Source organism: Delphinapterus leucas, chromosome 17 (genome assembly GCF_059928025.1).
Source record: "Delphinapterus leucas isolate spDelLeu-1000000601 "Yukka" chromosome 17, BTC_Dleu_Yukka2, whole genome shotgun sequence".
Classification (NCBI taxonomy): Eukaryota; Metazoa; Chordata; class Mammalia; order Artiodactyla; family Monodontidae; genus Delphinapterus; species Delphinapterus leucas.
In genome coordinates, this window is record NC_143145.1 from 62101410 (window position 1) to 62128504 (window position 27095).

Sequence of the window (27095 nt, forward strand, 5' to 3'; positions counted from 1 at the left end):
CTGTTGAGCGCTTTGGTCATTTTGTTTTTTTCTCTGTTAATATTGAAACTGCAAGGAATTCATGCCCAAGCCTTGTTCACTTGGAATGCAGGCTTACAGATAAGGCTTATAGTAGAAGGTGTCATTTTAAGCCTCTTTCCATGTAACATACTAACAAAAAGAAGGCTTTGCTAAGAAAATGTCATTTGTTAATAGCTTAGTATATGTATTATAACTGTATCAGTGCTTACCTGGGTTCTGTATATTGTAGATAGTATAAGGATACGTGTTTAAGGATTTTTATCATCCGTTCCCTAGAATATATTCTTCTTGGAAAGGGGATTATTTTCATTAAACCACACCGTTGAAGGGGATTTTTAAATTTCCCAGTGTCATAATCTTTTTGAGGCTTAAAAAAAGTCTTTTTTTTCCTTCATCTTACCTACATAGTGGCCTCTCTTTGGCACCTCTGTGAACTACGCTTTCCTGCCTTTTCCATTTTTTTTATTCTCGATAAGGAAAACTCTTTTCTTAATGGACTGCTTTGCATACATCAGGGATTTCAGCTGTTAGATTGTGTGAAAAATGAAGCAGGAGACATCAGATGGTGTGATGACTAGAACTGTTAACACAGTAAATACCAGGAAGGCTGAAGTGTGAGCTAAAGCAGCTGGGGGGTGGGGGGCTGGGTGGAAAAGATGAGAGACACAGCTGGGAGAACCAGCAAGAAAAAAATGGCCAGAAAACATGGGGGAGCTTAGCAAGAGAAGTGCAGCCCGAGGGAAATAAGAATGTAGGAGAAGGAAGCCTCATAAGTTATGTTTTCCGATACTGCACAGTATACCTCAGCCCATATACATTGTCCTTAGCTACTCCTTTCATTGCTGTACCATTATGCATAGTTAGTATGTAGTTTTCTTGGACGGTTACTGTCAAAGGCTGAATATTGAAATTTTAATGGAAGTATATGTCTTTGCTTTGAGGTTGATCTCTGTTATACTGACAATTTATGAAACCCATCATAGAATTCAGAAGGATTAATAACAAATAGCATATACTTGTTTAGAGATATATTTGATTTTTTTTAACCAGAGGGTATCACATTGCTAACATTTAGCATTTGGACAAATAGGGGGTGTGTATAATGAGCTCGATTAATAACTGGTTTGGTAAGTATATCCAGAGGGAACTGATTAATAAATCGCTTTCTTCCTGGAAAAAGGTTTCTGGTATTTGAACCTAATCCTATTCTAGTCAACATGAGGACTCATTTGGGTAAAACGCTATAAGTGCGTGGCCGCAAACTGGGAGAGGTGGCTAATGTAATAACAAATGAAGGAAACAGAATTCGATAACAACTTGACATTTAATGCAATGACCCACATCTAAGACGCAGACATGGAACAGGGGTGACAAGAGCAGCTCACCACCACCACCAATTAAATTGCAAAAAGGCAGTAAAGAGAGATGTGGCTTAGCAGCATCGTAGATGAAACAAATTTAGATTTTGTGTGAATCAAGTAAAAGATTCATAGATGCCCACAGTATAATGTAGCTGGTGAGAAAAGCTTCGGTGATCTTAGGCTTTCTAAATAAAAGTGTAGCATCTGAACTGACTCAAGTACAAGCTCCTCTTCCCGGATGCAGTGTTACTTCATCTGGAGAACTGCCTTCAAGCTTAGTCGTTTAGAAGAGAACACCAGCAAATGAAAGTGTCAGCCCCCAGCATGTCTCCTCCTACCTTCCCTGTTTCCTCCCCACTTGGTCCTCTTGCATGCACTGTCTCGCCCTCCCCAGATCTGAATTCAGTTCTCACTAAAGCAGGAAATACTAAGATGTTTAATCCTTAAACCCGCAGTGCTGCAGGGCATACCAGTCGTCATGTTCTCTCTGTGCCTCGCCCATAATCATCTTGCTCAATGCTTGTCTGAGTGTGTTTGTTGAATTTTGATCTCCCATGCTGAGAATGGTATTGCCCTGAGACTCACTCCTTGACCTTCCAAGTTTCAGCTCTTTGTCTTCCTGTGTATTACGTGTCTGGGACTCAGTGTCTACTTTGGGTACCACGGTCTATCTCGGTCTTGCCAGGAGGTCTTCTAGACAAGTGTGCCTCTTACCCAGGGATCCTGCCCCGTGGCCAGATTCTGTAGCTATGACTGGACCTCCAGGACAGTAGTGGACCGCCTTCCTGACTTGCCCAGCTTTTTGCTCCCTGGTGATAGCTCTGCCCTCCCTATGATAGCTGGGCCCTGAGAATTCCCCTACCAACCATCACCAAAACCCAGATAAGTACTATTTCCTAAATCAGATCAAGGTTGCCTTGTCCATTGGATGTTGTGTTTGGTCCCTAGATTGGGCTTTGGAGCTGGATTGGGCTCTCAGCATGCTCTGCTCTCATGAGCAGGCCTGGCCAGGACTCAGCTCCCTTCTCCATATAGCCTTTGTGCTCTTTTGAGTCATAGTAGGTGGTACTCAAAACTATACTCTTTGAAATGGAGAAAGGGACACTAAAAGGCCGCAGAAGAGGGACCTCTTTAAACACGTATCTTCAGGTATTTCAAAGGTTGCCATATAGGGAAAGTACTGGACTTGTTCTGCATAGCCCTGGATATCAGAACCAGGACGCCAACTAAGGTTGCAGCCACTAAGCCTTCCTTACTGCTAGCTCAAACCTAGCAGTGCTTCCAAGAGGTAGAAAGGGATTCCTTCTGGAAGCCTTTCCTTATGGGAGGGAATCTGGCATAGGCTGGAATAGCAGGTCTAAGTTTCGTTTATTGGTTTATTTCCACTACAGCCTGGATAAGGATAGTATTTACTTGGCTGGCATTTGCACGCATGATATATTGCCATGGTAATACGTCTATCATGAGCGACCTGCAATCCTACTCCTTTCTCTGTCTTCAGGGACCGCAACTGAGAGTGGCTTTATTGTAGCAATATCCTCGCGTCTGCTCTGATTTTTTAAAAGTTACTCAATCAGCGAATAAATATTGAGTGATTATTATATCTTAGGCACTGTGATTCATTCATCACTCAGTACTTTTAACTGCTACATTTAGCCAAGTATTTTTGACATTGCACTCATGAACTGGATGTTACAGACATTGTAGAAAGGGTTCAAGTATCAAGTGATGTTGATTTATAGCTCACCTTTAAATTTCTTTTAAATTTAAGAATTACTCATTGAGCTCCTTGAGTCTAGTCTCCTACTGAGTAGATGTCTAGCCTCTCAAACATGAATTTGGATTCCTGTTTCTTAAGCCTGTGCTACCAGATCCCAGTATTTATCTACACAGATAGCAGGGAGGTTTGCTGTCAATGTCATCACTACTTCCTTAGGAGGGACTGTAGGGCATAGTTTTGAAGAAATGCTCCTCCCCCTAAACTTCCCCTCAGCAATGGCAGCTGGGGCTTGGGCCCATGCCATCTGTCAGGTGCATAGTCTCAGTGGCCCAGAAATAGAATTCTATTTCAGATCCTCTGAGAGGCTTTAGCCAGAACAAGCCTTCAGGTTAGTAGGCAAGAAGCATCATGAATTACTGGAGTTTGTTTGTTGGAGCCTCTTATGAATGACATCATCCATGTTAAGAAGCTGGTAAGAGTCCTCATGAGAACTGTCAGTGAAATCGGTATAGAAGAAGCAGTGCTAAGATTGGCCTTCTACTGACTTAGTGTATGCAGGGTAGGGGGCCAGTCATATTTGATTAGATACCTGGTTTCAGAAGTCCAAACTTCCATTCAGTGGGAAAAGAAATCAGCATTGAAAGCATAGGATCGCTATTTGATTGGCTCAATCATTGTTTGCAGTAATTAACTGCTGTCCACACTCAGAGATAGTCATGAGGATGAGAGAGGACCTGAAGGAATATTGGTCCATGCAGAATTATACTCAGGTTGTCTCAGTCAGACTATGATAGTTTTCAGTGGAGCCAGGAGACCCTTCCTCAGTACAGCAACTCCAGTGATTCCAGCTACAATTATACTTGGGTTTGCCATACTTATTTCAGATTGATCTAGAAAATGACTGACATTGTAATGTGTAATGTCCACATTCCTTAGAATATTGTTTTGGTAACACCTTTATTGGGATATAATTCACATCCCACTTAAAGTGTGCAATTTAATCGTTTTTAGTATATTCACAGAGCTGTGCAGCTATCACCACAATCAATTTTAGAACATTCGAGTTACATCAAAGAGGAAGCACACAACTCTTAGCTATCATCCACATGACGATCATTCCCCAGCCCTAAGCAACCTGTATATTTGCCCATTTTGGACATTTCATGTAAATGGAATCAGATAATATGTGGGTTTTTTTGTGACTGACATTTCACTTAGCATGTTTTCGAAGTTCGGCTGTGTTTTAGCATGTGTCGGTACTTCATTTCATTTTATGGTCAAACAATATTCTTTCATATGGATATACTATACTGTGTTTATTCATTCACCAGTTCATGGACATTGCTACTGTTTCCATTCTGGGGCTATTATGGATAATGCTGCTATGAACATCCACATACAAGTTTTGTGTGGACTTAATGTTTTCATTTCTCTTGGTATATACCTAGGAGTGGAATTACTGGGTAAAATCACTCGATGTTTCACTTTTTGAGGAACAACCAGGCTGTTTTCAAAGTGGCTGTACCATTTTACATCCCCATCGGCCAGGTATGAGTGTTCTGATTTCTCCACATCCTCGCCAACACTTGCTACTATCTTAGATTTGTCAATTATAGTCATCCTAGTGGGTATGAAGTGATATCTCATTGTGGTTTTGATTTGCATTTCCTTGATGAGGCATCTTTTCATGTGCTTATTTGGCGAAATGTCTATTCAAATCTTTTGCCTGTTTTTGGTTGCGTTGTCTTTCCATTATTGAGTTATAAGAGTTCTTTGCATATTCTAGATAAAAGTCCTGTATCAGATACGATTTACACCTATATTTTTTCATTCCTTGGGTTGTCTTTTCACCTTCTTGATAGTATCCTTTAAAACATAAAAATGTTTTTAATTTTGATGAAACTTAAATTACCTATTTTTCTTTCGTTACTTGTGCTTTTGAAAGTATTACATCTAAAACACCAGTGCCAAATCTGAACTTACGAAGATTTACCCCATGTCTTCTTCTAAGAGTTTTGTAGTTTTAGTTCTTAAATTTAGGCATTTGATTCATTTTTGAGTTAACTTTTTTATACAGTCTGAGCTGAGGATCCAACTCCATTCTTTGGCTATCAGTTGCCCCATAATCTTTTGCTGAAAAGACTATTCTTTCCCCATTGAATAGTCTTGGCACCTTTGTCAAAAAATCAATTGGCCATAGATATATGGGTTTATTTTTGGGTGCTGAATTCTGTTCCACTGATCTAGATGTCTACCCTATGCTGGTACCACACTGTCTTGATTACCTTGTTTCCTTGGAATAAAAACATAACCCGCGAAATTCATGTTCTGAAAATGCAAAACTGTGCACCACTTTTATGTTATTAAATTAGCTGTCAAATAATATGTTCAGTTTTAAAATCAGACTCTTTACTCCTGTCTAGTAATACAGATAGTATGTGCAAACATATTATTTCCCATACATATTAATAAGATTTGGCATTTTAAGAAAAATGTTTATCCTTTTCATTTTATTTTTTTACTGTAGCAATTTGCTTTAGATAATAAATCTTTCTCACATCTCTGACGAATTCAAGAGAGTTCTCTGGGATTGACAATGATAACATGGGGAAGTGGAGAGGTTTGGAATCCACATCTAAATATATCTGTATGGCAGGAGTTCAGGAGGAGGTTTGATTTGAAATCTAATGAAAGACAGAAAGATGGCTTGAGAAGGGCTCTTGTCTGTCAAGCCCTTCACCCAGAGAAGCCCTGCTCTCTTAGTTTGCATGCCTGACAAAGACCTGGAGTCGAGTTGGAGAAAGACTGCCCGTGACTATGTGTCTTGTTCTAATCTTTTTAGACTTATTTTTTAAAAAGAAAATAATAATGTCGCTGAATGCAGTGGCAAACAAAAGGCGGCCATGTCTCACTTGGTAACTGTCAGGGAAACAATTGATGTACCTAAAGATAATATAAATAATCTGCTGATTCTGCTATGGAAGAAAGCTATGGAAGAATTCTGCTATGGAAGAAAGATTCATTTATTTATTCATTTCATCCTTCTGCCCTTCTCCCTTTGTCACTGTACTTTTCATGGTATCTTATGTACAAGAGAGGTTCAGTACAGGAGATGTAGATTAGAGGATGGGAAGAGAATTGGAGAGGAGAGGGGGATGGAGAAAAAGCAGGGCACCAGACACAGAGCAGAAGAACAGATGGGAGATCAACTGAAGTCATTCCTGTGGTCTCCTCTATTCCCGCACATCTTCCCCATTTCCACAGTGGAACGGATGAGGGAACCACTCAGGATTAGATCGGTGTGCCATTCGGGCCACACTGTTCATGCTGCATCAACGATACTGTTGTTCGTAAGACATTTTCACAGTTAAATCACAGCTTACCTTACCTCGAAGCATACTCTTTTCAGATAAATCACTTGTTTTATTCTCAAATTCAGACAACAGTTATTTGAATTTTAGTATCACTACAATAACACATAGATTTCTTTGTCATAAAACTAGGAAAAATAGGGAAAGAGCAAGTAAATTGATGTGTATTTGATTAGACATTGACTTGGCTGCTATTTCGGAGAAATTTTTTTATTCATTCACTACTGTGTGTAGTTTTTCCTCTACTTTGTAGTTTGCTTTGTTCAGTGTTTGGCATAAATGTGCCAGCATTTTTACAGTGAACTGGACCAGTATCTGTCACAGTCTCTATCCATCTGTCTTTTTTTTTTTTTTTCCCCTAACTTTTTTTCTCTTTGGTTATAGGCCAAGAAGGAAGGGAGAACATTCACCACCACAACGTTTCAAAGGGAATACATTGCCAGCATTTTGAATACTTATTTGGACAAACCTTTCTTCAAGGTAAATATTACCATTGTACCAGTGATGGGGGCACATCATTAGAATTTGCAGATTGCAGCGGTAGTGCACAAAGGCTTAATTGTTTAGTCTGGTACAAACCTAGAGTGATAGGAGAGAAAGAAGGAGAGGGAGCCGGAGGGAAGAAAATAGCGCTGTTGGGATATCCTGCAGTCTCTTCTAAATGTGTTACCAGGAGAATGCCGTCAGAATCTGGGAGCCCACTGAGCTGGACTCAAAATGTGTGGGAAAAAGGGGAGAAAGGGGAATCTGTATTTTTTTCTTCGTGTCAGTGTCTCTCAGATACTCATGAAAACAAAAGGCAGTGTGGTCTAATTGTAAAAATAGCATTTCTCTTTTATGAGGAAAGAGTTGGGTAATTCCTTTTAGGGGTTAAAATAAGATATATGTTGTATTCACATCACAAGGGGGAAAAAACCTGAATCATAGTATTTTACACCAACTGAGACTTACGAATATGGGAGAGTTTAAAAGAAATCTGTGTTCTTCTTTTATGAAAATACCTACTAAGTAAATCTTTCATTGGCTGTTGATAAATGCTTCATGAATGATGTCCTTTTTTGGAACATTATATTCGTGATGCCTCTTTTGGGGGGAGGGGAAGGTGTGTGTGTGTGTGTGTGTGTGTGTGTGTGTATGTGTGTATGAGACAGAGAGACAGAGACAGAGAGAGAATAAATATGAGACAGAGACACCAAAGAGAAATCTGTCAGCATCATACTGTATGTTTCAGAGAAGTAACTCCAGGCATTTTCTTTATGAATCATGAGCTTGACGAGAATAAAGATCTTCACAGAAGCAGCTGAATTCCTAGTCAGCTCCATCACTCATGAGTTAGCTGTCAATATTTTAACATAAAATGCTGTGTCATTTTTATGAAGCTCCCCTGTTGCTGCTCAGTCTGTAGCTAAAAGCTGTTTTCACCAGGCCCTGAAATTATAGTGGATGAACTGCCTCCTTCCTTCGAGAAAGATATTTGTGTGCACTCACACACAGAAATGCAAAAATCTACCATCCAATTTCAAAGAAAATACACTTGTCAACTTTCTCTGTTTAGCAGTTGATATAGAGTTGACAGTACTTGGTCCTGAGCTGGCCAGAATGTAGTTCCAGATTGGCAGGGGGAGAAGAATGTTCTCCTCCCCAGTCTTCATCCTGCCTGTTCTCTTCTGAAGGGGTTGGTTCGGGAAAGTGGAGGCGGTACATTAGAGGAGAATTTTGTGATACTATTCATTCTCTGTTCTGACAGAGAAAACATTGTTTATTCACTGGAATAGGCTTGGCAGGAATCTGTGCTGTGCATACAGAATGGAAACATCGCAGAGCAGTGGGGAATCTCAAAATCCTAAGCAGTGGATCAGCTTAGAGCTTTTTTAAAAAATATATTCTAATAGCCTCCATGACTGTAGATGCAAGTCATAATTTGGGGAGATCGTTTTCCTTGAAGTAATTGTTTGCTTCACTATTGCATTATGCATGTCTCACACGGAAAAAGTCCTTAAGAGAGCAGCCTGCCTATCGCAATACTGTAGTAACAAAAATTAAAATCCTGAAAGGTGAGAAATACGTTCTAAACGCACTAGACCTGCTTTGAGATTGCTGCCTACATATAAGCATTCAGGTGTCGGTATCAACGAAAAATAACCCGTGCATGTCATCGGATGATTCACAGAAACAAGTGGGAGCTGCCTGAGATAAGAGAAAAAAAGACACATTAAAAGATGTGCCTTGGGGTAAGAAGTGCCCCGCCAGAGACAGTTTGAGAGGGCGCCATGCTCAGAATGTTCCAGAACTTTAAAGGCAACAACTGTAAAAGCCAAGGTTCAAAGCAGTGTGCAAACCCTGCAGTGGCCTGGGGTTTGTGCTTCTTAAAAGCTCTGCGTTTATCCCACTCCGCCACTTCCCTGAGCACAGCGCCAGGTGTCTGGGACTCGGGGTGTGTGTGTGTGTGTGTGTGTGTGTGCATTTATGTTTCTCACCAGAGCAGATAAAGGTGTTGCGAGGCTGCAGGCTGCCATGTTCACAGACACAGCATGTGAGCTGATCCAGGGGAGCCCTGAGAGCAAGTGTGCCCAGCCACCCCAAGCCAAGTTCACCAGCCCCTGTCCTTATGCTCAGAGAGAGATGTGTCATATTCCCCAATCTTGGCTGGTATTTGTAAGATCTCCCTGCATCTCTTTTTACAAGAACTATATGATATAAATTCTGACATTTCTAAAATTACAGTTATGATGACGTCAGTATACAGTCAGCTATTAGATGATAGCAAACCAGTCTCAGCTTTTTATGTAACTTATATAAGGATTAGTCTTACACACCTAATGAAGATCTTTTATTCTACAACTTAGGACATTATTCATGTACATTACCTGCTTTGTTTTTTCTTTTCAAGAAATGTACATTTCCTTAAGACATATTTGACAATCTTTATAAATATATATTTATTAACCTTTTAAAAATATATAAAATTTATTTATATGATGCTAGTTTCAAGTAAATACCAATGACATCAAGAAAAATTAATCAAGATTTACCGAACTATTTCCCTCTATTGTGCCAGTCTTTTGGGCACATTTATTTTGTCTGTTTTAAAGCTAGTTTTATTTTATTATTTTTAACAACTGAGGTAAGGACTATGAAAGGAGGTGAGGCAGAGGCAGGACCAGCCCCTACTGCTCCTGCCAGGGGCTCCTGGGAGGCGCTGCCTGTGAAGCAGGACAGGAGAGCCCTGAGAGATGCAGTTTGCAGGGCAATTGCTGGCCCACCTGTGATTCTGGCAGCCCTGCCTCTTGTTCTGTCTCCATATTTCCGTTCTGCTGGAATCTCTGGTAACTGTGCACGAGGCCTGATCATTAGTGCGTGCAAGTAACAGCCAGGCTCTCCATCACGGGCTACCCCAGCCCGCCAGAAAGTCAGCATGTGCACCTCTGGAAGCAGCACTGCCAAGCCTGGCCTCATTTGTATCCTTGTAATTAGTCAGGCCTGGCTGTCTCAAAACAAGGAGCGCGACGGTTTTGTTTTCACCAATGTTGTGTGTCATCTTTGTCTATTACAAAAGGAGACATATACCAATAGAGGGAAATTGGAGTAAACACAATGGTGCTATCCTATTTAACCAACACATACTGCATGTACGGTGAGGCAAGCACTGGTATCAGCACTTTGCAACTATTAAACCATTTAATCCGCCAGACTGCTCTACTACTGTTATGATTACTCCCATTTTACTGAAAAGGAAGCTGAAGCTCAGAGAAGGTGAGTAACTTGTCCAAAGTCCCACAGGCGGTGAGGGCAGAGAACACAGCAGCAGTGCCACCTGTGCCGGAGTCTTGGCCTTAGGGTTCCGTGTGCCCGCCCCCAAGGTGGCCACTGTGCCACAGCAGATCTTGCTGAACTGTCACATCCCTTTGGGGTCTATAAACACACCTGCCAGTCTGCAGAGGTACACACGATGTGTGACATTGCTGGGTTTGGAGCTGTACACCCTCTGTCTCTTGGTGTTTATGTCAGTGGAAGAAGGATTTGTAACCACTGTCCTTCCAGAATTCAAAGTGGGTACGGATTAATGCTGCATGGGAAACCCAGGCTTCCAGGCCCCGGCCCCCGGGGCTGTCAGGTGAGCTGTACTGCACAGCATCACTCAGCAGCACTGGGACAAGGGCCAAGGGTGGTTGCCATCCCTCTTCTTCTGCACTTTTTCACTAGGTCCTGTACCTTGACGGATGGTGGCTCTGAGGGCAGCAGTGTTGCTGGACTTGACAACATTGAGAGAAGCCACTATTCAGGCTGGTGTGTCAATGACTTGGACGTTTGACCGTTCCTCTCTGTCGCCTGCCATGGGGAGTTAGATAGCAGCCTTGCCTTGCCTTGCCTTAATCCTGACCTTCCCCAAGCATGTTCTGAGGTGTGTTAAGGGGTGCAGCTCTCCACGGTACTCCTAGAAAAGAAAAGAAAGAAAAGTTTTTATTTATGATCAGATATATTTGACAGATGTGGTTTAAACAAAAATTGATCTACTTACTGCAGGTTTCTCAGAATTTTCTTCTGTCCCTCCAAAGCAAGATGTAGAAGGCAGAATTTCCTAAATTTCTTATTCTCTCAGGTAGGGAGAAACATCTAGCGACATCCCTTGGGTGGAGGAGAGACAAGAAAACCCAGTGTCACAGGAGGTAATCAGGTATTAAGGAAAGACCAATATGCTACATTTGGGATTCCTAAATTCTAGCCCACCTTTAAATATGGAGGATAGAATGGGGTTATCTCTAAGTTCTTTTCATCTTTATCAGCTGGGAATTTTGTTTATATTCTCCAAAAGGGCTTTCAAGAGTTAGACACAATATACAGCACATCAAAACAGAGTAAGTTTTAAAAAGGTAGGGGTAAAGTGAGGCACAAGGAATAGAAGGTAGGAAAGGTGGGGGAAGGAGGGAGATTAGTGCGCACAATGAATTCTGCAGGAGCCTTCATGGTTGATCTGAAAGAACGGAACATTGTTCTGTGTTTTCTAATGAACAGTTTTTAAAGAACTATGATCACAGATTCATGATTAACAGGGTCCTAAGCGAGGAACAAACAGATTTTCGCCAGAGAAACAACTATTCCCAGTTTTGAGATCAAAATTTTCCCATGGTTTTTTAAATCTGTGGCCTTTTGGTCTTTTAGGTAGAAATTTTGTCTCTGTCACAGGCTGGTACCAAAGAGATTTGGAACCTCCATAGACATGCTTCAGAGGTAGCTGTGGGTACCTTGCCTCATTTATTTATTTATTTATTTATTTATTTTGCGGTACGCGGGCCTCTCACTGTTGTGGCCTCTCCCGTTGCGGAGCACAGGCTCCGGACGCGCAGGCTCAGTGGCCATGGCTCACGGGCCTAGCTGCTCTGCGGCATGCGGGATCTTCCTGGACCGGGGCACGGACCTGTGTCCCCTGCATCGGCAGGTGGACTCTCAACCACTGCGCCACCAGGGAAGCCCTCGCCTCATTTATTAAACATTACACTTTGCAGAGACCAGCTCTGCTTTGGTGTACATGGGTATGTCTGGGTTCTGACTCCCTGGACTCTGGAGTCTTTTCCAGAACCCAGAGAGCTGTGTGATGGAGGCCCAAGGTTTGAGGGATCGCACTTCTGGGATGGACACATTTGTGTGATCTTTGTATGTGGTCATCACATTCACTCTGTATTTCTAGGATCCTCATCCGTCTTCCTCATCCGTCTCTAACTTTTTACCATTTGTCATAGCCTGGATCAGGGTTTCCCAGTAGCCACTTGACAAAATCACTGGGAGTCAAAGGTGTCCCAGGGGTTTCACATTGTCCAGGGTGGTAAAGGTTCAAATCCAAGTTCTATTTTTAAAGTATTCGTAAATATCACAGACAGAAACCAAACTTATGGTTGCCAAAGGTGAAAGCAGAGGGGGGGAATAAGTTAGGAGACTGGGATTAACATATACACACTAGTATATATAAAATAGATAACCAACAAGGACCTACTCTATGGCACAGGGAACTATAATCAATATCTTGTAATAACCTATAATGAGAAGGAATCTGAAAAAAGAAAATATACATATATATTTAGTACATGTATAACTAAATCACTTTGATGTACACCTGAAACTGACACAACACTGTAAATCAACTATATTTCAATAAAAGTTAAAATTGAAAAAAGAAAGTATTAGTAAAAGTGATTACATAAATATTTTTAAAGAACATAATACTGTTTGAGGACCTCTTAAGAGTATACAAAGCCATCAGTGACAGTCAGATGAGCAAACACGCTTATGACTCATGTGAACACTGCAGGCTCCCATGGAGGTTTTAGTTTTAATTAGTCATAGATTGTTACCTTATACATATCATGGATAGCTGATTTGTGAGACAATAAGCTTAAGAGGCATTGATATGATGTTATAAGCTGCAGTCATCTGGTCAAAATTCTTATATACTTTTCATAGTGTTGTCCTAAACTGGGTAGTGGTTACATGGGTGTTTATTGAATTATACTTTCTGTAAATCTTAAATATCTTAATATATTTGGTAGATTTTATATTAGCCTATTAGGATATCTGTCTGGTATAAAATTCAATGTTAAAAACAGAAAAGTAGTGACAATTATATACAATTTGGCTTTTTATTTATCAGAAATAAACGTCATTCATACCCTTAACATATGTGTCCTCACACTCCCCCTGATAAGCTACCAAAACAGTCAAATCAAATCAAATATATATTAATTGCAGAGAAATGCTTACAAACTGCAACCTAAAACTTTTTGTCTTATTGTTTTATAAGTAAACACAAAATTATCATAGCTTGATTATTTTTGTTCAAAATGTATGATACCCAGACATATCTTAATGGAAACAATTATTTTCTATTTTGATATCAGAATATATTCAATATAGTTTAAAACTTATATATTTGGTTCCCAAATCAATCACACACCAGTGTGCCTTTTCAAAAATTTGTCTGCAAGTCATGTATCTTATGAGGTAATGAAGGTAAAGTTAATTAAATAGCACATCACTTATTAAGTAGGAAAAAGTCAAAATAGGATTATTAAAATTTATATTTAAATGACTATGATATTATAATCTTTAATAATAACTTACCTAAAATCAAGTAATTTGGGACTTCCCTGGCGGTCCACTGGTTAAGTCTTCACCTTCCAATGCAGGGGGTGCGGGTTCAATCCCTGGTGGGAGAGCTAAGATCCCACATGCCTCGCTGCCAAAAAACCAAAACATAAAACAGAAGCAATATTGTAACAAATTCAAGAAAGACTTTACAAAACATGGTCCACCTCAAAAAAAATCTTTTAATTTTACTTAAGTCACTTCTTTCTTATATACCATAAAATGTTTAAATAATTAAAATATCTCCCATAGAGGTTTGCAAAAGTGTCACTATGCAAGTCAAAACAGGTGAAAAAGCCTTTAATGAAGCCAGGAAAAGAGATTGCAATAATTATTTGTAGTCAGTTTAAAGAGATTCTAGCCATTCTCCAGTAAACGACTGGTAATATGAGATCTAGTGATTTGCAGAAGGAAGATGAAAATCCAGTGGTATCGTCAGTTGATTAGAAGAAAATGTGAATCCACTCTTGGCTGCCTGCCTTGCTCAGTCCACATCAAATGAGCATCTCCTGTAGTTTCCTGTCGCATCTCTCAGTGAAAAGCAGCAATTATGGGCTTCCCTGGTGGCGCAGTGGTTGAGCGTCTGCCTGCCGATGCAGGGGACACGGGTTCGTGCCCCGGTCCGGGAGGATCTCACATACCGCGGAGCGGCTGGGCCCGTGAGCCGTGGCCGCTGAGCATGCACGTCCGGAGCCTGTGCTCCGCAACAGGAGAGGCCACAACAGTGAGAGGCCCGCGTACCGCAAAAAAAAAAAAAGCAATTACCTCTTCAAATGAGTACTAACCTCAAATGTGCTATACAAATCCCTTTACTATTTATGTTCTCTTTACTTATTGCAAGATATATATAGATACATGTACTATTTTGAAATATTAATCATAAATCAATGGCATTTTCCCTATTTATTATTCTTTTTATAACAAAGGATGCTTTCTTCCCAAGAGTCCTGTTTTTCTTAATCAGGTAAAATTTCTTAGAGTTTAATTTCCTTGTGTTCTTGGACATTGAGGCATTATTTGTACCATCTTGTTTGGTGAGCTTATTAGTTTTCATGTTATGACTTCACTATTAACTTATTTTTATTACAGTAAATACATTTTGCATCTATTATATCCAAATGAAGTTAACGAATTTCAAAATGATTTAAATCATCATTATTCTCCAACAATATTCATGTTGCTTGGCTGTTCTAATTGTTTATTTAAAAATCCACTTCTCATGAGAGTAACTACTCTTTAATAAAACTTCAATAAAATTCTGAAGAAGAATTTCAGTGGATATGATCTAAGGAAAAATAAATATACATAAATGAAATATCTTTGCCATTTAATCGATGTACGCTACAACATTTCTCTGAATTGTAACTAGCTTTCATTTTCAAACTTTGGAAGAATGAGTCATTTGTAGGAGGAAGTTGATGCTAAAGAACTATGTTTGGCAACTTGAAGAACATTTTTAGCGCTCGGATTTCCCTATTTATAGTACAGCATCAGGCAGAGTAAAATGTTTGGCATTTCTATAAGGGATGCAAAGTCTTTAACATTCTCTGTTGTGATCTAACAATTCATTTCAGAGTAAGATGAATGAGTCTTGTTTGGAAAACGTTTCCTACAAATATTGGCAAGGAAACTGTGACTGCATTTCTGTGGATTTTAAAAATGCAGACTCCCCTAAATTAAATGATGATAAATTGCACAATATTACTTCTTTCTTCTGCATTGCTATAGTTCTATGTGAAGTGCCTTTTATTACTCTGAACTGTCACGCTCCTCTGCCCCATTCCTTGCTTTTTAGATTCTGTTAATCCATGTTGAAGTCACAGACCATGATTCTAGGCCCCTCCAAATGTCAAATTCTTTTTAACCTAACCTTCCTCTCATCTACAGTGTTTTTCTCATAATTAAAACCCCAGATTACTTCATTAACATATACCCTTTTCTTTTACATTAGAGCACCTGAGAACAGTAATTTGTAGGATTTTGCCCTTAACTGGCTACATAGAAGAAGAGAGATAGTCATACTCCCCCACCCACACACACGCACACACCCACACACAGTTGAACTAATGAAAAAACAGAGCAAACGAAATGTAATGTGGGATCCTGGATGGGGTCCTGAAACAGACAAAAAAAGGACATTAGATAAAAACTAAAGAACTCTGAATTAAATATGGACTTTAGTTAATAATAATGTACCAACATTGGTTCATTAATTATAACAAATGTACCATGTTAATGTAAAAAGTTAATAATAGACTAGAAAAAAATACAGTAACTGTATTCATACCTAATGTAGTAAAGGGCTAGAGTTGACTCCAGCCTGTTTTGTCATAAGAGGAAATGGAGTAGGAAGTGATAACTAGTTCTCCCATTGCCAAGGTCTTCTGACACAGCCGCCTGCAGCAGAGATGGGCAAAATCCGAGGCCAATCCCAGCCAGCCACAGTGACTGTGGGGCTTGAGCACTCTGTGCTGCTATCTTCCCTGTACCCATCTCTGGAGACATGAGAGGGTGCAAGCTCAAACGTCCTGGGCTCAATTCCCAGTCATTGGGTATTGGGAGCTTTGCTTGACGTGTTAACCTCTCTGGACCTCATTTTCCATTTCTATGAAATCAGAGGGGGTCACACCAGATTTTTCTCTCCCAAAAACTGTGGCTTAGAAAAATTCTGACTCTCTGAATATGTGCTAGAGGTCTCTTTGTGAATGGAATTCATTGACGATGAAATTTTGGTACTAAAGCAATTTGCATGCATTACATAGTTTATAGCATAGGATTACTGTTTATCATTTTCTAGCATTTTTGTACTCTACATCCCCCCCAAAAAAATAGTCCCATGTGAGACCCACTTATACATTCAGAAGATAAGACCACAGTTTTTTGAAATGCCCACATTGAATCTGAACTCAAAATCATATTAAATATTAAATTATACCTTAATTTGTGATACATTTTTATTTTCATATAAGGTACATTTTCAAACAAAGATTTTAGGTTAATGTGCTTCAGTGCAATTTACTTTGAATTTATTATCTAATATAATTTATAGTGTTATGTGGTGTTTTAATTTAGGGCAATAAAATTTTGAATACCTAATTATACTTAAGGCCTTGAAGACATTTAAGACCCTGCCAAGTGTTCATATTATGCTTGTTGAGTTAATCATCAGGAAGATACTCATCTGATAATTATTTCTTAATTCCTTTTGAGTCAGTCATTGTCCATTATAAGAAATTATTATTTTCTAGCTATAGGTTTTCAGTGCCGTGTTTTGATTAGAGGCATATAAAAAGGAAAGCTTACTTAGGTCTGCCTTAAAAGTTAAATCCAATAATAATCACTTGACCGGTGGAAGCACTCCGGGGAGGGTTTGAATAGTGGTTCTCAACTTTGACTAATTCAGTAAAGTCAATCCAGGGGCTTTTAAAAGTCCCTATGTGCAGGATGTACCCCAAACTAATTAAACTATTCTCTAGAGGTTTTTTTTTTTTTAATTTCCCAGGTATTTCCACTATGCAGCCAAAGCTAAGAACCAGTAGCCTTGAGGGAGTGGGAAATGCCTCCCATGATGGTCTTTCTATAGCAGAATTCTCCCACTCTTTGAAATTGGGTGACTTGAGTAGCGATGGATCATTTAAAGAGTGTATACTTTCAAAGAAAAAGAAGCTTGCCAATATTAAGGGGAAAAAATCATGTCCCTTGCCCTAGATCTCCACCTCACAAATACCAGGAGAGTTTGTCCTGATTTTGAAAGGTTTTAGGAAAAAATCCCCTGCATGCCTCAGTGCTACAGTGTTTGCTTTAGCTTTTGTTTTATTTGGCATTTCAGGTAATATACAGGATCCGTGAGAGCTAACATTTATTGAGCACCTCTGCTAAGTATCAAGCCCTGTAAATATGGCTCTGACTCACAGCCAAGAAAGACAGAAATTATTCCCTTCAAAATAAAAATAAAGAGTCAGAGTTCTGTTTTGCTCGAAAAATCTTATCTCAGTGTAATTGCATATTTAATCATTTATTCATTCATTGATTGAACATTTATCAAATATATGTGCTCTTCCAAAAATAAGTTTAAAAATGCCGGAAGAGTACAAAGGGATCTGTATCTGTTATCTTTTGCTTCATAACAAATTTAGTGACTTAATATGACCACTTATTTAGCTTTTGATTCTGCAATTGGCAATTTAGGCTGGACTCAGCTGAGCAAGTCCTCTGGTCTCAACTAGCCACCCACATACAGCAGTGTTCACTGTGGTTTGGCTTTGCTGATCTTGGCTGGGTCCTCACATATCTGGGGGCTTCAGCTGGGACAACCTAGCTGATGGAACACTCGTCCAAATGGTTTCTCATGCTTCAGCAGGGCTAGCCTAGTCTTGTTCACCTGGTGGAGTTATGGTTACCTATAGAATGAGTGAAAGTATGCAAGGTCCCTTAGGCCTAATCTCAGAACTGGCACCCCATCATCTCTGCCACATTTCTTGGCCAAAGCAAGTCACAAGTCCAGTCTAGATTCAAGGGGTAGGGAAATAGCTTTCATCTCTTAATGGATGGTACTGAAATGTCACATTACAAAGGATGAGGATAAAGGAAGGAGTAACTGTGGTTACTTTTGCAGTCAACCACAGATGGGAAACTCTAATTCTGTCTTGGGAAACTAGAAAGGTTTCTCAGAGGTAGTTACATTTGAGCAGGTTTCAAAGGTGAAAAATAAATTTAAAATGTATTTCAGGTGAAAGCAATAGTATGAACAAAACTATCGCATTGCAAGTTCCTTAGAGAAAAACAAAATGGAGATTGTAAGTTTCCTAAATGTAGGAAATATGTCTAGCCCAACCCAGAGCAGGTCAGAGGCACTTACCATTTGCATTAAAAAGAGTCAGCACGGTGGAGCAACTAAGAGTGTGGGACTATAAGACAGAGGTCTTACCTGATAGCTTTACCTCTTACTAGTTTAGTGACCTTGGACAAGTTACTAACCTTTCTGTACCTCTCTTTAGTACAGTGATGAGAATATGCCTTTTGTATCAGTTAGCTTTGGCTGCATAACAAAGCACCCCACAGTTTAACAGCTTAAAGCAGCAGCCATTTACTTAGCTCCTGATTCTGTGGGTTTGTAGTTTGGGCTGGCTCAATTCTTCTGGTTTCACTTGGGCTCATGTATATGTCTACAGTCATCTTGCAGTCAGTTAAGTATCTCTGCTTCTGGCAATTGGCTGACTATTGGGGGACAATGAGGACACCTGGATCACATGTCTCTTATCCAGCAGGCTAGTCTGGACTTATTCACAGGACCAGCAGGGTCCCAAAAGTGAGAGCAGAAACAGGCAAAGCTGTGGTCTTGGTTCAGGTCTGACACTGTTGCTTGCACTGCATTCCATGGGACAAAGTGAGTCCAAAACCAGCCAAGAATTAAGGGTATAGAAATAGACAACATTTCTTGCTGGAAGGACCTACAAAGTCACAGTGCCAGGAGTGAGGATACAGGGAGGGGAAGCCTTGTGACCATTGATACAATCTCCTTCACCTACCTGTAGCTCACAACAATCCTATGAAGAATAAGTGAAATGTAACTTGATCTTTCTAGGTGAGGCTCCAAGTTAAAAAGTAGCTGGCAAAGAGTGAATGTTCAATAAGTGAAACCTATTAACTTTTTCTTACATATATTAAAACTCAGATTTTCAGCCAGATTCTTTAATTGCCTACTTTTAAAGAGTATCAGATGAACCTCCAAATGGTGTTCAAGAAGTTTGAATGTTATGCACTTTTTCTCTGCTACAGAAAGGTAATATAAGTAGAGGAAAGCGACTGCCTATGATGGCATGTGTATCTAGGCGCAGAATTTAGGTGTCGTCACCTGATGAAGCTGACAAAGCCTGGCAGCGGCAGCCAGACACCCTCACAGCCATGCGTGAGAAAGACATACTTAATCTATGTGAAGGGTCAACTCAAGAAAAGAACCAGAGACAGTAAAGTGTAATATTTCAACTCCAAAAACACTAGAGGCATTTTTAATAGGTCAGAACCCATTTTTAAACCTATGCAAAGAAAGAAAAACCTTAATAAATCTTTATTGATTTCTTTCACTGTTGCCTTATAACTATTTTCACAAAACCAGCCAAGCCCCATATAATTCCAGATGGATCCATAATTTGCTCTTGGATCCCACACATTGGAGCCAATGGAGATTTATTTATCTGGCAGCTAGAATATCTCTAATCATTGATGTGAACTGGGTCAAAAAAAAAATCTATCTTGGGGACTTCCCTGGTGGTCCAGTGGGTAAGGCTCCGCACTCCCGATGCAGGGGGCCCGGGTTCGATCCCTGGTCAGAGAACTAGATCTCACATGCATGCCGCAACTAAGACCCAGTGCAGCCAAAATTTAAAAAAAAAAAAAAAATCTATCTTCTTTTAAATAAATAGGGCATCAAAAGTTATTCAGGAATGTGCAGTATAGAAATATGGCAAATGTTCACTGAGCATAGTGTCTGCTTTTTATAACTGTGGGACTTGAAGTTTCTTAAAGATATGTCATGCGGGTTTCCCTGGTGGCACAGTGGTTGAGAGTCCGCCTGCCAATGCAGGGGACACGGGTTCATGCCCCGGTCATCCCACATGCCGCAGAGCAGCTGGGGCCCGTATGGGCCTGTGCGTCCGGAGCCTGTGCTCTGCAACGGGAGAGGCCACAACAGTGAGAGGCCCGTGTACCAAAAAGAAAAGATATGTCATGTGATCACTGGGCCCTATGTTCTGACTCCAGCCTGTATCACCCAGCGCCCCAACTCCAGGAGCCCCAAGGCCCTCAAAAGGCCATCCACCTGCTTACACTTAGCTTTCAAGCACTGAGTTTCAATTATACTGCAGTTCCTTTTATGATTTTAGAAAGTCCTGATGGTGGAGTGATTGAGACCTGTGGCTCCCACCGTCATTTCTCTCACTTTCTCTCTGAGTAGCGGGGAGTCGGGCGGCAGTGGGCATGGGTACCTACTGAAACTCTCTAAGCCTCAGTTCCTATTCCATTAATCCTGATCATACGAAGACACTTAGGCTTACAAGGCAGTTCTGTCACATTCGTAGCCCCAAGTACTGAATCCTAGATATTTAGGTTAAATAGATTATCAGAAAGAAAAGGCAATGTAAGTTCAAATGTTCAAAGCAGCCCAATCCAAACAAGTTTGCTGACGGCCTTGCTTGTGCTTTTAAATCTCACCTGTCACGTGTGTACCCACCACCCTGTCTCCCACTAAAACACAAGAGTACGGTCACTCTTGCCATAAAGAGTAAACAGTTCATTTTAAACACACAGTGTTTGTTTTTAAAGTCCTGTTTTATGGGCCACATAATAAAGTACCTAACCTGGTACCTAGCGTATGGCCATAAGTATTCGTGAACTTGATGTGTCTGTCTCTGCGTGCCTGAGAATTATTTCTGCTTTATGAAATTCACATTGGCAAGGAAAGTGATTTTTGTTGATGCTGCTAGACCATCTGGGGCTTGCTATTCTAAATTTGATGGCTTTATTTATACATAATATCTTTAAGGGGAATCCATATTTTTGACATTTGTTTGCCGAACTAGTAGTTGTATAAAGGTTTCTGAATCCACGATGAGACAAATTTACCCTTGCAAACCTTGCAAATATCTTAAATTACTGCAATTATTTTTTTATAAATAAAACTTAAATGCAAATATGTTGAACTCGATCTCAAAGATCACTGGACAGTCTAAGGTTTTTAATATGGTTACTGTAAAGGATTTACAGTATATTAAACATTTTAGATTAAGCACATGTCTTGAGAGCTGTTGGAAACCCTGTTCCAATGAACACCACCCAGAGATTTAGTAAGCATAATCTATTTCATCCTTCAGATTTTAGAAGGTGATTAGTAAAACCTAGATATTAGTTCTATTTCATACATCTATATACATCTAAATTTTAAGACTATAGAACTTGTTCCTTTCGTCTTTTAAAAGAATGGCAACCAATACCCAACTTGGAGGGTGTGGAATAATAATTTGCCCTTGTCCCCACCCTGCTCTGTCATCCCCAACCATCAAGTTGAGGGTCAGTCACCATTTCTCATTATTTTTGTGCTGTGGTTTTCTTAAGGTAAAGAAAAAAACAAAAGATAGAATGAGCAGATCATATCTTCAAAGAAAAATGAGAAACATCACGTTTCTTTGAGAAGGAGAAAAAATTTCCCCATGGTTAACCTGGCCTGCCTCAGTGTTTGCATTACCTCCCAGGCCCTGTGCAAATGGGCCCTCTTTTAAATCTGACCTCATACTTCACAACTAACTATGGAAACAAAAACAAACAAAAGCCAATACAAACCAGAGTCACCAGATTCAGCAAGATTACTCAAGCATGACTGGAGGAGAGATTGCCATGTACTACCAGATGACAGACTACAGTGTCTACTAACTATGAGTTCAGGGGTGATTTCATAATAGGGTTTCCATACAGTCTAGAAGGTATGGCAGACATTAGTCAAACCTATGGCACAAATACGTGGACACAGGAAAAAGAGGTGTTCTGAAAGAGAAACACGTATAGCAATGAGCAGTAGCCTTGTGCATGAGAAGGCCTCCCTGGCATCTGATGGGGCGTAGAACTTAACTAAGGGAGGGGCTGGGGCAGTTGAAGGGGTTCCAGGTAAGGAGCGAGTGAGTGGGATGGAGACAGTGAGAGAGTAGAATGAGAAGAGGGAGGGAAGGAGGCCAAAGCCTGGATTTGCAGGAAGTGGCAGCCTACTCTATATGATTTTATTTTCTTTATCCTTTGATCAGTGGGAAACCATTAAAGGATTTTAAGCAGAGGGCTTGGTATGATCAGATTTTCTTTTTGGAAAGATTCCCTCAGGCTGGGGTTTGAAGAAGAAATTGGAAGGCGGCAGGGTGAATGCAGTAGACAAGACAAAAGATGCTGGTAACTTGACTAGGGTGTTGACCTTGGTGATGCAGAGACAAGGACTCATTGAAGAGATGGATTTGAAAGTCATCTCAGAGATGAGACCAAGAGGGCTTGGTGTGTTGGATTGGATATGCGGAGAAACTGAGGGGGTGGTAAAGGGGAGGACCCTGGGATGCGAGCTTGCGCAGAGAGCTGAAGGTAGCACCGTTCACGGAGATAGGGCTTCCTGGAGGACGACCGGTGTGCAGGGAAGATGGAGAGTCCAGTCCAGCATGCACACGTGCTGAGACCGAGGGCCTGGAGACAGCCGGGTGCTGGGGCAGGGGGGAGGTCCCATGGCAGCTGGATATGGAATCTAGGGCTCAGAATAGAGGCTTTGTCTGGAGATACAAATAAGGAATCAAGGCAGCCCGAAGGGAATTGAACTCATGGGTGTGGATAAGATGCCAAGAAGAAAATATGAGGCAAAATAAGGAAAAAGGCCTAAGACTGAACCTCAAAGAACAAGGATCATGTATTTCACAACCAGGGAGAGGAGGGAAGCTCTGGGAGTGTCTTCTCAAATGTGTAGTTACCACCAGACTTTGTCATTCTCATTTCCTGCCGTTCGATACACTGGCATTTTAATGGACACATTGATGACAGTCATTATGGGTAGTTACACAAGCTGCACGTACAAAATTTGTAATGATTTTTTTTAACACAGATAGTCAGATACAGAAACCTATGCACAAACCTCACAACCTTGTGAATGTGAGTTAACTGACAGGGGTCGACAAAACCCTTGATTGTTATTTGATTCGTTAAGTGATAGAAGTAAAAGAAAATAAATAAATGAAAGCCTGGTGGTGACATCTGGAGGCTTAATCAGCTCAGGTCCACATTTTTGGCAAGAAGGCTTCATAGCTCGTGCTTCATCTTACATCACACAACCCGGTGTCCGGTGGTGGCTCTTTACACTCCGTTGCTTCATCAGTGTGTTCACGTGTGATCATCCTGACTCACCCACTACAGTTTTCCATCAGCCCCAACCCTGTAGTTGAACAGCCTTGTATCAGTGCTGGGAAATAATCATTAGTTCTGAGTTGGCTTTGCGTCTGTTTATGACCTACTGTATGGTATTACGTAGGCGCCTGTAAATTTCTGTGAAAGTCTATTTGAAACTGAATTATTATTTTGAAGAATTTCGAATTGATCATTATTTAAAATAGTATTTTTGGAAAATATTCATATTATTTCATAATGCCACTCTTTTATGAATACAAATTTATATATATTAGATTTGGTTAAAGCAAGATCCACCATCTCTTAGAACTTCATCCTGTCATGGGCCCGCCTGCATTTGAAGCAGCTGACTCAGATGTTGATAATGATTACAATTTATTGTTTGAATTTAACGTAACTCTAATTAGCTAACAGAGAGAAGTAAACAGACACTAGAAGTACATTTGAATACTTTAGGTACACTGACTTTTTAAAAGATGCAGATTCCTCTTTATATTTTTGAATAAAGTAAGTTGTTAAAATAGCAAGGAAAGCAGCAGAAGGAACTAATATTTCTTGGGTGACATTTCTGAGCAAGGGCACCAAACTGTGCATGTTTCACAAGATACAAATGTAGCTGATCTTGTTAATGATATCAACTATACTTTTCTATGCTGAATGGAAAACTGAAAATCTGAAGATGCTGAACAGAGCTGACATGCAAACACAGGCGCATGTTTGGAAGGCTGGCAGAGCGCAGTATTAATATGGCTTAAAGTGCTAGCCTAGACCAAACAGAAGCGCCTCGAAATAGCGGTAGGGTCCAACTGACGATTCCATGTGTCAGGAGGATTTGTCCTGAAGACATCACCGCTGATTTCCTAGCCAGTCCTTTTAGTATCACGTGGTAATAATGGAAGGGTAAGATTACTACCGACAAAATATCCCAGGCTGTAAGAAGCCCACTAACATCAAGTGGATGCTTTTTGCAGTGTAACTCCCAGCCCAAGCCAGACATGTATGGAAATGAACAGTAGCAAGAGACCCAAAAACGTTTCCATGGTAGACTGAGAACCCTACGCTAAATAAACATGGTGTTACCCCCAATAAGGTGATCTCAAGAAACCTCCACAGACCATTAGAAGTGCAGTTTCAGACATTAATGTCTAGCTGCTTTCTGCCGGGAATTGAAAGGAACAGCCAAGACTTCAAAAAAGAGAAGCTCTCTCTGGCAGAAACTGAGAGCCAGTGAAGGCACAGGGTACAAATCGCCTTCTGTGCGAAAGTGGCTGGCACTGTGGGTCCAATTAAAATCCCAACGCATGCATATTGTGTGGGGAACTATAAGTTAAAATTGCAACTGTACATTCATTTATTATCTGTTCAGTAGTTTCAAACTTAAGGAGTACAGGACTACTGTTGGAACTACTCTTGATAAAACCGCAAAGGCATGTGTTCATTCACTCCATCGATACTTAGTGCACACCACCGTTGCAGGTGCTGGAGTTACAGCTGCCCGGACAAAGGGCCTGTGCTCATGGAGGTTATGTTCTAGAGAGCCTCCTCCGACTATGAACACAAAGGCCAATCCATAAGATGCTTTCAGATGGGACAACAGGAAAGGAAGAGGGGGCAATGGGATAAGGCTGAGTTGGGGGTGCATGAGAGGGCTACAGAAAGGTTGGTCAGAGAAGGCTTCTCTGAGAACATGCTATTTGAACAGGATGAAAAAAAGGAAGGGGAACCAGCTGTGTGATGACCTGAAAAATGATCGTTCCAGTAGGTAAACAGCTAGTACAAAAGGGTGAGGACAAACTCAATATGTCCAAGAGCTAGAAAGAAATAGCCTGTGGGTTTGGAAGGTCATGGCCAAGGAGACTAAGGAAGCAGCTGAGTCTGAATGGGTTGAGCCTGCCTCGCCCATGGCAGTCCTTCAGTTAATTGTTTGTCAAACTGACCTGAACAGTGTATCGTGTCCGTTGAAGCAATGAAGGTCAAGAGAAAAGTTCCAGTAGCCTAAAGCATAAAGAAAGGTATTATCATAATAATGTATTGATTTCTAGTACATTCTTTACCTCTAAGAATTATGGATCATTTTGTAAGTGGAGACATTATAATGAGTGTTTACATCAGCTTTGACATGCAACCTAAAAACAGTATGTGAAAACTAGTGACATTAGACCAGGAGACTTTTTGTATTTCTTGTTGAAATGTTTACTTTGAAAATACTTTAATCATACTAAGTGAAGTAAGTCAGACATATAAAGACAAATATATGATATAACTTATATGTGGAATCTTAAACAAATGATACAAATGGATTTATTTACAAAACAGAAACAGACTCACAGACTTTGAAAACAAACTTATGGTTACCAAAGTGGAAACCTGGAGGGGAGCAATAAATTAGGAGTTTGGGATTAATAAATACACACTACTATATATAAAATGAGTAACCAACAAGGATCTACTGTATAGTACAGGGAACTCTACTCAATATTCTGTAATAACCTATATGGGAAAAGAATCTGAAAAAGAATGGATATATGTATATGTATAACTGAATCACTTTGCTGTACACCCGAAACTAATACAACATTGTAAATCAACTATACTCTAATATAAAATAAAAAAAGAAAGAAAAGAAGAAGAAAATACTTTAAAATAATGCTATTTTAACTTATCTAGTAAATTATATTTAGCCATACAACTTTTAGATTAGTATTTTGAGGGATGCAGAGATAAATATGTAGACCTAATCTAGCAGACAGTCAAAGAACATGGCTCAATGTCCATAGCTTCTGAGTGTGTGTCTTTATGTTGCAAGGTAAGATACTACCTTCTGGACTAGACTATACATGCTCTGTTTGGGTCTGCACTCTGAGGTTATACCTGTGCTGCAAAAAGCTTGGTTTGCATGGTGCCCAGTGTGGACTTGTATTGGAAGAGGAACAGTGAGCTGTATCTGTCTTATATTGTCATATCCTGACTATGCTATGTTCCAATAATGTAAGAAATAAAATGAAGTAGCATTTGTCAGTTAAAAGCTTAGAAATATGAATGAATAGTCTAGCTAAGTGATTCTCAGCCCAAACTATACATTCAAATGCTCTGGGGACACATTTACAACTGTAAATGTCCAGACCTAATCCCTGCCAATGTCTGGGGTTAGGCCTGTGCATTGGTATATTGTAAAAAGTTTACCAAGTGATTCTATCCTGTATAGCCAGGATTGAAAATTCTAATATAATTCAGAGGAATTTAATAATTCTCTGTAGCCTTTAGGATAAAGTTGGTTTGATTTTAATCACCTTAGTCTTTGCATCTCATATATCATCTGAATACTTCTTTCATTATTTCCTTAGAGTAGAGATCAGAACTTATGATCCCAAAGATTAGTTTAGTGGGAAGGTCTTCCTTTCCTTCCTTCTTTCTTCCTTCTTTCATCCTTTGCTTTTTAAAAGTGTATCTGGACATTGAGAGCTTTTAAAATCTATAAAGGAAGAGTATATGGCAGTTAAATTTAAAGCTTCATATATACAATATTTAGAAATTAAGATCTGTTTTTAAGAAATACTGAGATTGTTA

The 27095-nt window shown here is 40.0% G+C and overlaps 1 protein-coding gene across 3 annotated transcripts in view; it reads left to right on the forward strand.

Moving 5' to 3' along the window:
* The window catches only part of PAG1 (phosphoprotein membrane anchor with glycosphingolipid microdomains 1), a 143043-nt gene that overhangs the window by 73678 nt on the left and 42270 nt on the right, over positions 1-27095 (forward strand). For 2 of the 3 annotated variants that reach the window (XR_016388546.1, XM_022555032.3), the window contains exon 3: positions 6858-6953. Coding sequence is in view for 2 of the 3 variants with exons in the window: in XM_022555032.3 (XP_022410740.2) it covers positions 6858-6953 (96 nt within the window). In the remaining variant the exon portion in view is untranslated. Of the gene's footprint in view, positions 1-4550; positions 4651-6857; positions 6954-27095 lie in introns of all 3 variants that reach the window. The other variant, XM_030763749.2, reaches the window with a different exon arrangement.